This window comes from Macrotis lagotis, chromosome 1 (assembly GCF_037893015.1).
Source record: "Macrotis lagotis isolate mMagLag1 chromosome 1, bilby.v1.9.chrom.fasta, whole genome shotgun sequence".
Lineage (NCBI taxonomy): Eukaryota > Metazoa > Chordata > Mammalia > Peramelemorphia > Peramelidae > Macrotis > Macrotis lagotis.
The window spans coordinates 766,084,425-766,101,640 of NC_133658.1; the positions used below are offsets into that span (position 1 = coordinate 766,084,425).

The 17,216-nt window shown below is 34.2% G+C and overlaps 1 protein-coding gene across 2 annotated transcripts in view; it reads right to left on the reverse strand.

The window, feature by feature from the left end:
• Window positions 1–670: 670 nt before the first annotated feature.
• The window catches only part of CWC15 (CWC15 spliceosome associated protein homolog), a 30,157-nt gene continuing 13,611 nt past the window's right edge, over window positions 671–17,216 (reverse strand). For both annotated transcript variants that reach the window (XM_074216489.1, XM_074216490.1), the window contains exons 6-7: window positions 3,050–3,168; window positions 671–1,276 (exon numbers count right to left, since the gene is read on the reverse strand). In XM_074216489.1, coding sequence (XP_074072590.1) covers window positions 1,147–1,276; window positions 3,050–3,168 — 249 coding nt within the window. In that variant the 3' untranslated portion in view covers window positions 671–1,146. The remainder of the gene's footprint in view (window positions 1,277–3,049; window positions 3,169–17,216) is intronic.

Below are 17,216 nucleotides of genomic sequence, written 5' to 3' on the forward strand. Positions count from 1 at the left end.
GTTAGCTCTCCACTATCCACTATGCCACACTTACTCTCAGTCTATATTTAAGAACAACTTTTTATTACAACTCAGCTACATTTTCCCCCTTTCTTGCCCACATCTCTCCTCTTTCTCTGTCCTAATACACCTGATACATCCTTTAAGAAAATTGTGTTGTTTGATAGTGGTAAACTTTAAGCCTTTGTGGGTTCTGCAAGTTGGTACAACCTCAGTTGGAAAGAGAATCATGGAAGCTGGATATCCAGGAGGAAAGCCCATGCCTACTGGCAAACAAAATGTACTGTGTTCGTTTCCAGAAGATTTTATCTCAAGCCAAGGGTTAAGAATGCAGTCCCTGAGAAAGAGAAAGCAATATATTATTTGACAGGTTTATATTCTCAGGGATCCTTCCAGACCCTTCCTGTCTACAAAGAAGAAAAAAGGAAAAAAAAGAACTTTCAGTTAATTCTTTCATCCTTCTTCTTTACAAGGTAACAGAAAATCCTGGGAAAATAAACTACCAAAACAGTGTGGTACTGACTACACTCCCTCCTCACATCCAATCTATCTTTTATAAAACTTCATTACAATTTATAATCAGTGTTATTTTTTAGTGTATACATGTATATTTTTTCTTCTTAAATATCAATGTCACAGAGTGCGAAGAAAACAATCAAGTCTTATAAGAGCATTCAAATACTAGCTTTAATATACAACATGCCACAAATCTTTTAAAATACAAAATGAAGCTTTTCATCACTTGCACAAATTCAAACTAAACACTGGGGACAAAAGATTACTTCTTGAGACATAGGGGTATTTAGACAATTAAAATCTTTATTGGAAACCAGATTTTCTCATACAACATTTTTACAAGAAAAAAATAGTACAACTGGAAACGTTCACAGAACACAAACTGGTTTATTAAATGATAAATCAACAATGTAGGAAGAGGGGTTAAACCAATTCCGAGATCGAGGATACCATTATCAAATAAAATAGTATTGACCAATAAAAATTAAAAAAATGTATTTTAAAATTTTAAAGGCAGGAAATCTATAAGCCATCAAGTCCATGGGAAGAAAATCCTGACCAAGCTAAAGCCAGAATGAACCTTAAAGTTTCAATGAGCCCCTTTTCAATAATTAAGCACATAAAACTGTACTACTTGATATATTTTTCCATGAACTTTTTGTGAAATTCTGACCGAAGAGTATCATTTACAAATCTTTTGTCCTTTTTCAGTTCATCTACTCCTTTGGCACAGTTCTTAAAGACAACATCATCATCCCACCTAAAAGTGTTAGAAAAAAGGGCTATTAGTAGAGTTTTAAGTAGACCAATTTGGAATGAATAATTAGTAGAATTTAAATAATTTTTATATCTTATTTGGCAGACTCTATGTTAATTTTATTTTGGCTAAAGACATTTCTCCTTCATATAAATGTAAATCTTCCTCTGAATCAATCTTATGTCATTACATTATAGAAAACCTTTAATATAAATTTCAATTTTATCTAACTGTGAGTAATCATAGTGAGAACCACCATCATCCTCATTATCACCTTCATGGTGGTTCCCCTATGAAAAATACTCTATATACTCCTGCATGCAGTGATTTGATCCATGTAAAACTAAATATTTGGATAAGTTGCTTTGTAATGGCCTCTTTAAAAATTGAACTAAGAAATGTTATCCCTAATTGAACTATCTAGAATAAAGGTTTACTTAACCTCAGTTGGTCAGACTGAAGCACCAACCATCTGCCAAAAACTGCATCAAGTGCTGGGGAAGAAGTTTGTAAAATATTTTGATAAATGATGCTATTCTTCAGTTGTGTCTCTTCACAAAAGATAATGATTTGTTTACATTTCCTTTTCCAATTCCTTAGATAGATGAGGAAATTGAGGCACACAAGGTGAAGTGTCATGTGCTAGGTCACATAAGTGTCTGAGGGCCAGATCTGAAACTGTATCTTCCTGACTCCAGGCCCAGAGCTCTGTCCACTGTGTTACCTAGTCACCCTACTTTGATAAATTTATTTCAATATAAGCAGTTTTCTCTGTAATCTATATATTTTATATTATGCATTTAAAAATATTATTCTGAGAAGGGGTCAATGGGCTTCATGATCCAGAAAATAAAAAAAAGGTTAAGAACCACTTATCCAAAATATTACTCTAGATTATTCAACAAACAAACCCAAACCTTTTAATGAACAAAAATAGTTTCATGGTTTAGAACAAAAGGATACTGTTTCAATTTTGAGATGTCTAGGTTTTAAATATTAAAAAAGCATCACCTTAAGTTCCCTAATACAACCTTCTTGTGAAGTCAGAATTAACTAATCTTCCAAGGTTGATTTAGCTCATCTTCAAAAGTCTCAAATGTTAAAATTCTACTTTAATTAGTCAACAAAAACTACTAGAAATGGTGAGAGAACACTTAGGAGACAGTTCTTATTCTAATCACTCGAAGAACAAAAACTGATGTTCTACAAAATAAAATAATATGACTGAGCCAGTACTTGGTAAAAAATGTATGTCCTTCATTCAAAGTGCAATGCAGGTCAGCTTCTTTTGGCTATATCTCTAAAATAATTTCTGCCTTCTAGGGGACTGTGCCCTCTAGGTAGGGCAACCAATACATATCTAATAGAAAACAAAAAAAAATGTGAGTTCTGTGGAAAGAGTAAGGCAGAATGTAAATTGCTAACATGCAATAAGACATATCAATGAGAAGTAACTGGCTACTGCTCAAATGAAGTGCTTACACACTCCTTTACAAAACAAATGATAACATGTGAAAGTTTCACTTCAGTCTATTAAAAATAAGAGAAAAGTAAAATAAGAAGGTATGTCTTATAAGAAGTAATACTAGTGAGGTCAATACTATCTACAGAGAAATGTGCATAGGGTGGAAGTATTCAAAAGCATTCTATTTTGCCAGGCACAAGTATAATAAAAACAAATTAAGCAATTTAAAATATGAGTCTGACTTCTATTGAATCAGAATGAGAAATAAAGCTGCTGTACCTATCCCAAAAGATAAAGGAAGCAGACCCTACCTTCTCTTTACTTTGAAGTTGGCCTGAGGTTGAGAGGGACCAGTGAGATTAAGGAGAGGGTTTCCACTGAGGATATTTTCCATCCGAATTCTCTCTTCTTCGGCCTTTTGTTCTTGTTCCTGTCAATTACAAAGGGATATATACATGATCAAGGCAATTCTTGAGTAAGTTTTTCTTATTCAGCTTACAAAAGAGAGGGCCGCATGATTTAAACTGAAAAACTCTGAAAAATCAGTGTGGTGGTACAAAGAGATAATAATAGGCTTTGAGAAAGGTATAGAATCAGAAAGACTAAGAATTGGAAGGGACCTCAAAAGATTTTCCAGGTCAACCTATATATGAAAAGGAATCCTTTTTTTACATATTCCATCCATTCTGGGGCAGTGCTGAGTAATAGTTAAAGAGCTGGTAGCCTCAGTGGTCAGAAGAACCTGGCTGTGTGACCTATCATGGGAAAAATCATTCAACTTTTCATTGCCCCAGGCAACTGAGAAGTTATAGAAATTTATCTACCTGCAATGGAAGAGTTTTCTCCATATACCATGAAATCACAGACCAAACAAATAAACCAAAAAACCTGTTAGGAAAGATTTCCTTTTATCAAGCAGATTATCTGCCTTTCAGCAATGTCTACCCATTGCTCCTAGTCCAATTGTCTGGAACTCAGTAAAACAAGTCTTCTCAGTCTTTGAAAAGACAAGTCCTGAAAAGATTTGAAAACAGATACCAGGTTCCCTTTTCCAGGATATACCACCTTTCCTTCTATCTATTCTCATTTGACAAAGTATCGAGCCCTCTCACTACTCTGGTCACCCTACTCTGGACACAATTCAGTTGGCTGACATCCTTCCTAGGATGTGACATTTATAACTAACTGACATAATACTTCAAATATTTTGCCCTGGGGCAAAAGAAAGTAGCTATTGGAAGAGGACAACTACAATGATTACTTAGTTTCATTTATGTAACCTGCTTTCCTCATTCCTGTAGACTGAAACAAATCAACACAGATGTTGAGTCCTGGGGCCTTCCCATGTCCCCTCAGGGAGTTGGAGGCAAGTTTCATGATAAAATGGTTATACTGAAGCTCACTGAAAATTCTATCTCCCATTTGACTGATTCTCTACACGGGAGGCAGAAACCCTGGATTCAATTCCTAGATCAGCCACTAAGGTTTGTAACTTTAAGCAAGTTCCTTAATCAATCTGATATATTAATCTGTAAAGTGAAAAGTTGGATTATATGACCTATAAACTTTTACTTAAAGTTTTCTAAAAATATGACTTTTCAAATATAAGAACATACCATTTTAAAGTTGGAAAAGGACTTGGCTATAGGAATCATGGGGTTTAATCTCTTTCATTGAGAGGAATTAATATGTCTATACTAGAATAGACTATATATAGAGTTGGGCACAGATAACATCAGTAGGAAGATCACCTAAGACCAAATCATTTTGGGAAAGCTGTGGAATACTTTAATGATCCCAAAATGCCTACTGCCACAAAAGTTTGTCTCTGTGATACCATTGTTTTTTCAGTGATATAAATTGGGAACCAGAATATTAGGTTAGTTATCAGGTAAGCCAAAGAGAAATGGAAAGCTGTATGATGGGCATAACCATTATTATCAACACAAACATGTAAACATAAATGGCAACAAAGAAATTATTGAGAACATATTAATCAGTGTGCTACACTGGGACAGGGTGAGGTGTTAAAACAGGTGTGTCCAATCTGAAACCTGAAGGCTGCATACAGCCCTCAAAGTACATTCATGTGGCCCATGTCACATCATGGGAAAATGAAGCCAACAGGTAAGTGCATATGCCAACACTTCAATTTCATTGCACCATCACAGATCAGCTTAACCCTTAATTAACGTAGCTCAGCTTTTTCACATGATTAACATTGTGCTGTCTTGCAGACAACCAGAATTTTTTTCATAAGATAAGTATATATAGGTATTAAGACCTTTATTTTAAAATTTCGTATGACTCAACATAATTTCAACAGACAACTTTATTGTATGTAGCATTAACTGCTATTTTGTGACAAGACTTTGAGAACAGATTTCAGGATTTCAGAAAATACCAACTGTATTTCAGTATATTTGATAATCCATTCTCAGTTAACATCAACACATTGCCTACAAACTTGCAAATAGAATGGATACAGTTGTAATCAGATATGCAACTTAAAAAAAATTTATTCAAGTGTCTTCTAAGTTGTACCTGTCTAAAGAAAAAAATTCAGCATTTCACAAACATGTCCTGTTCATGATGTCTTTTGGGGGGAGTGTATATATATAATTGCACAATTTCCACCTCATATGATGTATATAAAAAGTAAAAACAGAACAAAAATTTTATGAGTATCTTGAAAATATATATTTTTTTAGGTTTTTGTAAGGCAAATGGGGTTAAGTGGCTTGCCCAAGGCCACACAACTAGGTAATTATTAAGTGTCTGAGACTGGATTTGAACCGGTACTCCTGACTCCAGGGTTCCACTACACCGCCCTGAAAATATTTTTTACATAGTGAAAACTTTTATCAAATCAAATATAGATGCACTGGTATTGAAAAATCTGGCCCAGGGTTCACATCAAAAATAGCATGCTCTTATTTTTTATTTAAAAAGTAGATGTTTTATTATTATTATACTAATTTTTACTATTATACTTTATTTCATTATTATACTCATTGGTAATATGGGGACCCTAACAAGTTTTTGTTGAGCTATGTGGTCCAGAAAAACTAAAAAGTTGGACACTCAGGTATTAAAGAAGCAGGATGGCTCTCCTATAAAATATTTATAGAAAGTTATGGAATAGATTTACACAGAATAAGAAAATGTGGATGAGCTGTGACCTTTATCGGTGTAAGGAGACTCACACTGATGAAATCATATATCTAAATGTTAAAGGGTATATTTCATTTCTAGCCTGAGAGGCTCTGTGAATTCAAGATTGTATCTTATTTCATCTTTGCATCTTTCCCTGAATATGGCTGGTAGTCTGCAAAAGCACCTTTGCAGGGAGCTGACTTCCTCCCTTCTATTCCCAGAGCCCTTAGCTGCTTTTGTCCTTACTTTCACTCCCCAAATTTCCTCCTATTGATTTTGTACATTTTCAGTGAAATCACAGTTCCTTTCCTTTTTTATACCCCTAGAGAATGAAAATTTGTTGAGGGCAGGCGTTGTTTCCTTTTTTTTGTCTTAGTATTTCTGAGATCCTACCCCAACAGCACACAGTAAGCACCTAACTGAAAGTTTGCTTCAAGGAGAAGACTGTGTCCAGGCTGAGCCCCACAGGACAGGTAGAGAATTTCACTGAAAACTTTTACAGAAAGATAAGAATATGTGAGACAAATGTAGAGATGCTAGAAGAGAGATGTGTAGGAAATGGTCAAGTGAGCTGTAGCATAGGAGCATGAGAAGTGAGACAGTAAGAAGTAAGGATAATAGACAGACTGGGACCAAAATATAGAAGCCAATGCTATAAGGCCAAAGAGTTTAAACAGTTTCAGTAGAAAAAGTAGAGTCAATGAAAATATTTTGATCAGTTTATGTAATATGATTAAAGTTGTTCTTTAGAAGGATCAATCAGGCAGTGCTGTATAAGATGAAGTGAAGGAAGGAGAATTGTGACAGGAAGAGAATTTGGAAAAATATCATTTGACAAGGAGGAAACAAGAAGAGATAAAAATGATGTGAGACATTTCTGAGGTACTTTGAAAATGATCAACTGACTGGGCAGGGGTAAGAATGATTTTGAGCCTAGGTGACAGAGAAGATAATGATGAAAGGTGAACATCAGAACAATAAAATTTTTCTACAATATGGTGTAAAAAATTAATTTAAGGAATAAAGCGATATGATTACATCTGGCATAGAATTGAGGTCACTGGGTGTTGAAATCTAAATTATGTTACTACCTAAACTCTTCCTTTGGCCTGAAGTTACCTGATACTCATTCCTATTAGCAATTTTCCTGTCAGCAGGCAAAGGCTTCAAAATTCAATACAAATTTCATGCTTCAGCTGTGATCTCCATAAGAAAAAGCTGCTTCACTATGTAGGTTAATTCTGATAGAATTGTGTCAGAATATGAACATTTCTCCAGACAAGGAAACAAAAATGAGCAATATAGAGTACAATAAAGTGTAAAAATGAAATGGAGTTTTCAGCTAAGAAAGTACATGACTTGCCCAGAGTTAAGTGGCAGAGTCAGGATATGAACCCAAATTTCAGACTCCAAATCTCCATCCTCTCCTGCTGTCCCTCAACTCTGATACAAAAAAAGAAATACAACATTGATAGTTCCTGATTTCATCATCACTTCTGGGTAAAAATCTTGTTCTCAGGATTCACTTTCTTTTTCACCAGTTATCTTTCCCACTTCCCTGAATTCTTTCCCCTCAGTCTGCAAACATGGACAGGTGTCCCCTTTTCTTATACAAATGATATTCATTTTCAACAATCATTTTTCCCATTCCAGTTCTTCTGCTATATTTATTCCCTGTAGTTTTTTTAAAGTTTTTCAAAGGCAACAGGGTTAAGTGGCTTGCCCAAGGCCACACAGCTAGGTAATTATTAAGTGTCTGAGGCCAGATTTGAAATATTCCCTATAGTTTTTAACTAGTCTCCATATCTCTCTTATCTAACCTATACATTGCTATCAGATTAAAGCCTAAAGCGAAACTCTGATGTCATATCCCTGATCAAAATCTTCCTATATAAATTTAAAATCAATCTTTTTTTTTTTTTTTTTTGCAAGGCAGTGGGGTTAAGTGGCTTGCCCAGGGCCACACAGCTAGATAATTATTAAGTGTCTGGGGCTGGATTTGAACTCAGGTACTCCTGATCCAGGGCCGATGCTCTATACACTGCACCATCTAGGCACCCCTAAAATCAACCTTACTTAATTTTCATTGAGAGAAAAAGCACTTAAGAAGCCAAAGTTATTACCTGGGTTTGTCACTTTGTAGTAAGACAGTGTTTCTGAACAAAATCCCAACAAACATACTCATGAATCCTTCAATGTAAGCCACAATCAAATTGTTTTTGTCTTTACTAACATGTCCAAGGATCTTGGAATGTTATATACCCTGTAACCCCCTGCTCCTCAATATGGTATTTTGTCCCATATGGGATAAATGGAATTTCCAGTCACAAAAACCATAAGAACTCATTTAACAAATCTCTTTTCAGTCAACTAACTTATAATCAAAAGTAGAAACAATATTTGTAAACAACCATCACCACACATAAAAGATTAATAACTATTTGGAAATTATATTTTAGTCTTTGATCAATCCACTGAATTGTTTTATTTGATAAATGACATTACATAACTCAGAACATGCTTTGTATTTGAAACTATTAAGGGCTTGGAAAATTAAAAACAGTAGTGACAAAATTCACAGATGTTAGAAAGGTAATCATATCTTTTACTTTTGTGCTCAATCTGCAGCAAAGAGCAGTTATATAAAAATCAAACAAACCTTTCTAGTGAAGAAAACCTTTTCTTGGTTTCAAAATATATGATCTCATAAGTATCACCAGTAGTGCTTATCTTTAACATTTGTAAAAATTCTTAGACTTATTCATGACATTTCAAAAATATCTGTACAAGCAACTGCTACATTTACATAACATGTTTTATCACCTAGTTGTATTCCTACAACAGTTCTTTGAAGTAGGTGCTATATTATTATTTTACAAATGAAGAAACTAGGACCTAGAGAGATGAAATTCTATATCTAGTTTTAGGACCCTGTAAAATTACTTGTCTAGGATTACACAGTTAAGTAAATGTCTGAGGTACAATCTGAACCCAGGTCTTTCTGACTTTAAGTTCAGCACATAAGCCCTATGGTCAAAAATATTTTTTTCCAGATTTTAACATAAATGAAAAGTTGTAAATTAAATAAACACTTAACTAAGCTGCATTTTAAAAAGTCACCCACTTGCTCACAAACACAAATACACTCAAAATAATCACAGAAAAAATATTACAAGAGAATGGTTTTTCAAGGTATTTAGGGTGTGTGTGTGTGTGTGTGTGTGTGTGTGTGTGTGTGTGTGTGTTTGTGTTTTCAGGAGCTATTATCCAATTTATTATTTTTTCAAAAAAAGAAAAATAAGTTGTATTAGTACCTATGGGCTTCCAAATGCATAACACTAAAAATGGGAATTATTATCTACTGACAGAGACAGCATGTTAACAGGTCAATAAACAGACTACTGGCCTCAGTTACTAGAACAAATGCTTATCAGAAGGGTACACTCAAATGTATAAGTGTTAAATTAACATTTACTACAAAAAAGAATGACGAAACCAACCATGAAGGTAATTTTGGAAATTCACATGTGCTGTACAGAAAACAATTTTATCCGGCATACTCAGGCTTTTATATTCCAAGTCTGGATATTTACAATAGGAATCACTGGTACAATGAAAGAGATTGTCCTTTAAATCAGAATACTGGTTTTATCACTATCTGCTCTGTAATCCTTGGCCTAAATCACTTAAATTGAGTCTTAATTTATCTGTAAAGTGTAAAACTTTCATTGCCCACCTACTATTCAGGTGGCCCATGGGGCTGAAAGGAGACAACATACATGAAAGGAGTTTTGTAATCATGAAGTGTTACAGAAATGTCAGTTATTATTATAAAGGTATTCTAAATGCTGACCATATGCTATCACTATGCTAGGTGCTGGGGATACAAATACAAAACTGAAACAATCCCTGTCCCCAAAAAAGCTCTATTCTGCTAGAGATACATCATGTTCAAAGAGAAATAAATGGATCTATACGAAATCCAGGTTGATTTCTTTGGGGAGGGAGGGCTGGGAGGAACTAACAATTGGGGAAATTAAGAATAGCAGATGTCAGGGGCAGCTAGGTGGCACTGGCCTTGGAGTCAGGAGTACCTGAGTTCAAATCCAACCTCAAACATTTAATAATTACCTAGCTGTGTGGCCTTGGGCAAGTCACTTAACCCCATTGCCTTGCAAAAAAAAAAAGAATAGCAGATGACACTTTAGCTGAGCCTGGAAGACAGGTGGATATTCTTAAAAGGATTAAGGTAAGGAGGGAGAGAGCCTATGCCAAAGCAAGCACCAGGAAGTGGGACCACAAGTATGTGAAGGACTGAAAGCAGGCCTGTTTTGGCCAAGATTAGTTTTTAAGGAAGGAGATCACTGATGAAAAGTATGAAGAATTGTAATTCTGGAAGGTCTTCACCTCACAGGTTGAGAAAATTCTTTTTCAACAGTCAAGAAAATAATCTCAATTATCTTTACTTGAGTCAATAATGATGAAGAGATACCAGTTGACCTACTGGCATAATTTCTTAGAATTTTTAGGAAAAATACTTTGGTTTCAGAAAGGATAATGCATTTGCCACCATCATTAAAAATTCATTTTTCCAAATTATTTCAGTCAAATAATTTGAAAGCAGCAATATCGACTGTTTTAGTTTACTTAATTTTTTCATTAAAATTATTTTAAAGTAAAGATTCATTTCCCACTCTGATTTTCTAAGTTTATAAAATGACTGTAAAATTTTATAAAAATTCTAGTATAATTTAGACTGTCTAGAACCACCACAAAAACACTGACAGTTTTAAGCAAAGTAATGATGTATCTGAATGTCATTTATTAGCAAACCTCTGTAGGCACAGAGAATAATTTTAAAGATTTGTGGTTATGTCAACTATCAGCTGAGAAAGAGCTCTTGACAAATTCTTTGAAATGAGTTGCATTATTATGCTCCAAAGCAGAACACAACTAGATGATTTTATTAGCATTAAATGTCAAACTGAAACAATCTAAAAAACATAAAGATAATATGAAACTTCTTAGAACGTGTAAAATTATCAAATCATCTTTTGATCCATCAAATTAAAGCAGAAATCACTGAAGTATTTTTCTATTAAGATTAATTCATATGAAAAAGAAAAATTTAAATATTTATTTGTCCCACAAAGTTCTCAATTACAAAATATCCTTTAACTTATTTTAAAAATAAAATTTAATCTGTCTGCTGCACCACTTAGATACCCTACAGCACAGTCAGAGTGAAAGGAGAGAAAATATAGTACATGGTAGTGGAGAAATATGAAAGGAGGGAGTTGCAATCAGTAATGGCAATGGTGGAAAAATATGGAAGTAACTTTTGCATAAAGAATGTGATCCACCCATGAGAGTTGATGGTGTTGGAAAAAAGACAAGCATATTTATTATTATTATTGTTATTATTATTATTATTATTATTATTATTATTATTATTTGGGGGGGAAGCAGGGCAAATGGGGCTGGGTGGCCTGCCTGGGGCCGCATAGCAGGGTGATCATTGGGTGTCTGAGGCCAGATTTGTACCCGAGTGTTCCTGGCTCAAGGGCCAATGCTCTATCTGCCACCCAGCCACCCCTACTATTATTATTACTATTTTATTTTATTTTTGGTCTTTTTTTTCTTTTTTTGGTTTTTGTAGGGCAGTGGGGTTGGGGTGGCTTGCATGTCACATGGTTGCTGGGTGTACAGAGCTGGATATGGGCTCAGGTACTCCTGGATCCAGGGCTGGGGCTCCGTCCATTGCGCCACCTGGCCATACTTACAATTATTAATATTATTTTTTTATTTTATTTTTTCTCTCCCCTTTATTGCTCAAGCAAGTCTATATTTTGTGGGGGAGGGGGTATTCTGTTTACTCTTAAACAAGAATATTTAATTAATGTATAAAAACATTATTTGTACAAAAAGAGAATAAATAAATATTTTTTAAAAATCTTAATTTTTGTAATAGGCATATTTTGTTTCTGATGTGACTTAAAAACTCACTTAAAATGAACAAAAACCTAACCAACTTGCTTTTCACCCAAAGAAGTCTATTTGTCCCATTAATTTCAAGGACAAGTTTTTACATGACAAATATGAATGGTGGGATGATGGTAAGCTTTAAGGTATTTTAACCATGCCAAAGACATCTATGGCCTAAAAGCTTCTGAGAGCTACTACTTAAGAAAACTCATCTCTTCAAGTCAATAATAATATTTATTTAATCTATCATGACTGACAAAGTAACCCAAGTCTTCTCCCATTTTATATATGAGAATTCTGAGGTTCTGAGAAATACCTGTTCAGGTTAACAGAAAATAACAATGTCAATATTCAAATCCAATGCTCACTCTTAGATAGAACCTTTTCCCTTAGCCATGATGGTTCTAAGGACCAACTAGGGTGATGAGAATCAGGAAAGCATCCTGAATCAGATTTTTATCTAAACTGGACAAGAGAAGTGTACAAAAGATATCAGTAAAAATCAAACTAAGATCTGTATCTGGGTTGGGAAGGGGAGTGTGCAGCATGTATATATCTAAATGTAGAAACAGGGAAAGTGGATTCTGTGTTTACGATTTGATGACTTTAATGAAAACAAAAAGGATAGTCAGCAAATTACTACTATAGAAGGGTTCTCAAAACTTTTTTGATTAAGCAAATAATTAAAAAATGTCTGAGAATGCAGCCCTAATAATGTATATGTTTATTTATAAGTTATAACATGTACTACTGAACCAATATTATATTATGCATTATAAACAAAAATTATAAAAGATGTGGTAATGATGAAATTAATATTTTAAATGCATTTTAAAAAATTAATGGCATAACTTTTTTCTTACAAATATTTTTATTTTAAATAATATTTAAAAGTTTATTTTTTTCAAAATGACTGCCTAGGGTAATAAGAGCAATAGGATCATGGAAAGGAACAGGCTATCATGTTTGCTGAGTGGGGTTGGGGCCCTGAACCAGGTTAAAAGATAAGGCCAAGTTCAACAAAAAAAAGACAAATGTTTCTACCTATAATTAATAAATTCTAGGTGTCAGGGTAGTAAGTGGAGGAGGGGGGAGGTACAGGTTGTACTCATGTTCTCAGTGGGGCCAGTTCTGACTATGGTAGCAGTGGGAGGAATATCTCCTAGAAGACAGAAACCTGTACACATTCTAAATGGCCTTTGGCTTTGGCTAATCATTCTTGCTCTCATGACTTCAATGATGCTAAGAGACAGAAATCTGTAAACTACTTTTACATTCTTGGGGCAGGGTAGAGTAATAAATGTAATGAAAGCTCAAGATCATAAGTTGAAGTTTTAATGAATTTCCAGAGTAAGCCTCAAGCCTACTACTTAATCAATCAAGTTAACACCCTTGTTTGTTTTACCCTGACCTCCCAAAAATCTTTTAAGTTGATACTACAGTAAATGGATAAGAATTACTATGCCATTACCCTTTATGAAACAATGGGGAGAATTAGGGGCAAAAGAGTTTTGATAATTCCAGGACTTTTACACAAAACATCAGAAAAGATGGATGATATTCTGAAGATCCTTTATTTTCCCCTGAAAACTGGAGAGGATGTCATGGTAAGTACTATGCCCAAATATGATAGATTAAGAATCCAACCAACAATCCCCAAGTCCCTAAATTACTCTAGTCTTTAAAGGATCTGAGAACAAAGAACATGGAGTTTTAATTCTCTTTTGATCATTGAAGTTATTCTTATATGAATCTGATCCAACACTTGCCAATCTATTATTAGGAATTATGCTCTAAATGTTGATAAAAGCTTAGAGGTTCACAGTTATTTTCCAAAGTGTGAGTTGTTTTGCTTTATGATACTACTTTATTTTGTAAATCTGAGTACTGCAGATGTTTCATGTCCTATCTTTCCATTTGTACAAGAGCAAATACTACTATATTTAAATTCCAGAATTGAAGTCTATAAAGCTTAGTTACAAGGAAAAGAGTTAATTTAGAAAGTACATATGGCAGAAGGAGGGGGAAGAAAAAATAGAGTAGGAAAGAGAAGGGAAAGATACTGGTATGGAAAACTACTAACAATAGTCATAATCCAAAATGTATTTTGATTTCATTCTTATGCATAATCTTGGCATCAAATAGAAATAATTTTAAAAAAATGATCTATGATTTAATTAGAACATTTATATTCATATCTGATCACAATTCTTTTGATATACTGCATATAGAATCATGCTAGTGAGTAGTCTTACTATTAAATATCCATTACTTAAAAAGAGAATTCTAGAAGTATAGGAAACTAATGTATCTAATTTTGTTCTTAAAATTTTAAAAAAATATGTTAAAGCACACATATTTTAAGAGTTGAAACATTTAAGTAAGAATTAAGCTTGAAAGGATCCCACAGTACAACTGAGCACAGGCAACTGGAAGTGGCTTTATCAAAAACCACAAGAAGTTTTGCACTGAACCTCTTTGTTCAGTCTCCTTACAACAAATAGCATGGATTTGTGAAACTGTGGGTTAGAGCTAATTAAGCGCATATTCCTCCTATTTAAAGTCAGCTAGGCTGACTTGAGATCAAATTTGATCTGATCAGCACAATTTTCTAACCAAGCAAGCTCAGAATGTATCACAGAGTAGAAATATAAATACATCATAAAGTATCATGTAATATCAGCATTTTCCCTTTCCCTAAAAAAGTGTTCATATAGCAGTCATAAGAATTGTATCCAAATACATGGCATGGGGCATGATTTTTCTAGGCCTCTATTTCCTCATCTGTAAAATAAGGAGACTGCAATGTGACTGCTAACACTTCTAATTCTAAATCTATGACCCTATAATCCTTCATTTCACAGATGAAGAAACAAAAGGTCCAGAATCTGACTTTTCCATAGTGACTCAAATAGTAGACACTATAGCGTTGTCTCACACCATAAGGACTTAATAAAAATTTAGTGATTGCTTCAACCCATGTCTTCTGGCTCCAAATCAGTATAGGAATTCAACAAAACACTTGAATGTGGAAGGAAGACATGACCTATCTTATGTATGAGACATTGGTTATAGTAGTAGTATGAAGAACAGTTTAGAAAGAGGAGAAACTAGATTATTAGGAAGTCAGGTTATCATCTTTAGATGGGTAAGAACAGGTCTGTATCAGAGTGAAGACAGCAGAAACAGACAAAGCATGGAAACAGTATAGAAGCTTAGTAATTGATAGGAAAGGATATGTAAGAGCAAGAGAGGAGTTAAAAATTAACATTAAAGTTTCAAACATGAATGACTGGGTAGGCAGAAATGTCAGAACAAGAAATAGTTTTTGGTATAAAAATAAACTTGGTTTTACATATGCTGTGTTTGAAGTTTTGGGAGATATTTAAGGAAGACATATCCTATAGATACCTAGAGATGTAGGCATGGTGTTCAAGAGACAGGTCTGGGACAGATTAAAGATAACAGATTTGAGGAGCTTGAAATGTGGTATAACAGGAAAATCCCTGGACCCAGAATCAGAAGAGGTTCTCATCTACTATTTTATTAGCTCTATACACAAGTCACTTAACCTCAGTTTCCTGGTCTATAAAATGGGGATAATGATACTTTTCCATAAAATAGTTTTATGGAAAATACTTTTATAACCTTTAAGATACTGTACATATGTGAAAAGTTATTTGAAATAAGATACTTAAAATAGAATAATTGAAGCTAGGAATGAAAAGAAAGAAGGATTAAAGGAACTCTTGGGTGAGATCTGTAAGGAGTTGAAGAAAAGATGAATGAGGAATTAACAAGAAAGAAAAAAGAAAAAAAGTTAAGAGGAACAGGAAAGCCCATACAGAATGTCCATGACAGGATGATAACTACTAGCCTGAAATAATACAAAGAAACCTCAATTCCTTCATTTTATTTCATTTTTCAGATTTTTTTTTGTTTCTTCCGATTTTAGTGCTGAACTAGTCTCCCATTTTTTATTTTCGTAATCTTACTCAATTTAGTAGAATGGGACCACCCAGGGTCTTGACAATTTTTTTGTATCTACAATTTCATAAAGAGCAGTGCAAATCAATTTGACTGAAAATGTATGCTTCAAATCCACAAACTCATCAAGCTTGATAACATTTTCAGAGATCTGTTATACATTTATAAACACAATGCAGGCACTGTGGCTAGAAATTATAACAATTACACAGCTCTATCTCTCTTCTTACGATATACAGTTCATTTTCTCTTGGAAAAACAAATTATGGATAGTAAAGATAATGATCATGTGAGAATGTAAGAATAGGCTTGTATCATAAAAGTTTTTATATGGCATATATGGCAAATGGGATTCTAAATAATGTTATGTGGAGGCTGGGTTGTCAAAGTAATGTTACGCGGGATACAGTTCTTCACCTGTCTCTAGTTGCTTCTCCCTATGGTTTTTGTTGTTTCAATTATGCCTGATTCTCTGTGACCCTCATTTGGTGTTTTCCTGGTAGAAATAGTGGAGTGGTTTGCCATTTCTTTCTCCAGATCATCTTACAAAGGAGGAGCCTGAGGCAAACAGGTTAAGTGACTTGCTCAGGGCCACACGTAAGTGTGGCTAGTATGTCTGAGGCCAAATCTGAATTCAAAAAAATGAGTTCCCAATTTCAACCCTAGTGCTTCATCTACTGCACCACTCCCACTGTGGATATAGTTACTCAGTAGATTTGGCCAAGACCTTCCTATTGGGCAGGGGATCTCATTTCAGTTGAGCTCAGAATTTCAAGAAAGGTAGGGAAAAGTTTCAAATAACTGAACATTAGAGATGCAAAGGTCCTTAAGATCATCTTAGTCCAATTCCTTCATTTTTTTGTCAATTTTGAGGAAATCAAGACAGATTAAGCAACTTTTATAGTCACATGGCTAGTTTGAAGCAGAAACACAACTGCTTATATCCAAGACACTTATCCAGGGCTAACTAGCAAAAATACCAGTAATAGTTAGACTCAACATCCACAAGCCCCCAAACTGGAAAGAAATTTCTCCTTAAACAAGTCTCTAGAATTTTATGAGGTGACATGGTATAGTGTGGTGATGAGAACTAGAGATATAAATGAATCACTGGATTTCAGAGCTCTACTACTGTTCGTATGACCACAGCCAAGTTAATTATACTTTCTAGACTTCAAGTTATTAATTTGTAAAACGGGGGGGGGGGTGTTGGAGAAGTTTGCTCAATATTTTAACTGTAAAGCTTATGACCTCATATCTCTCTACAATTAAAATCATCTTAGTTGGGGGGAAAAATTCCTTCTAATATATCCCCTTCATTTTTAATAATATTTTTCCTCCTTCTTTGAG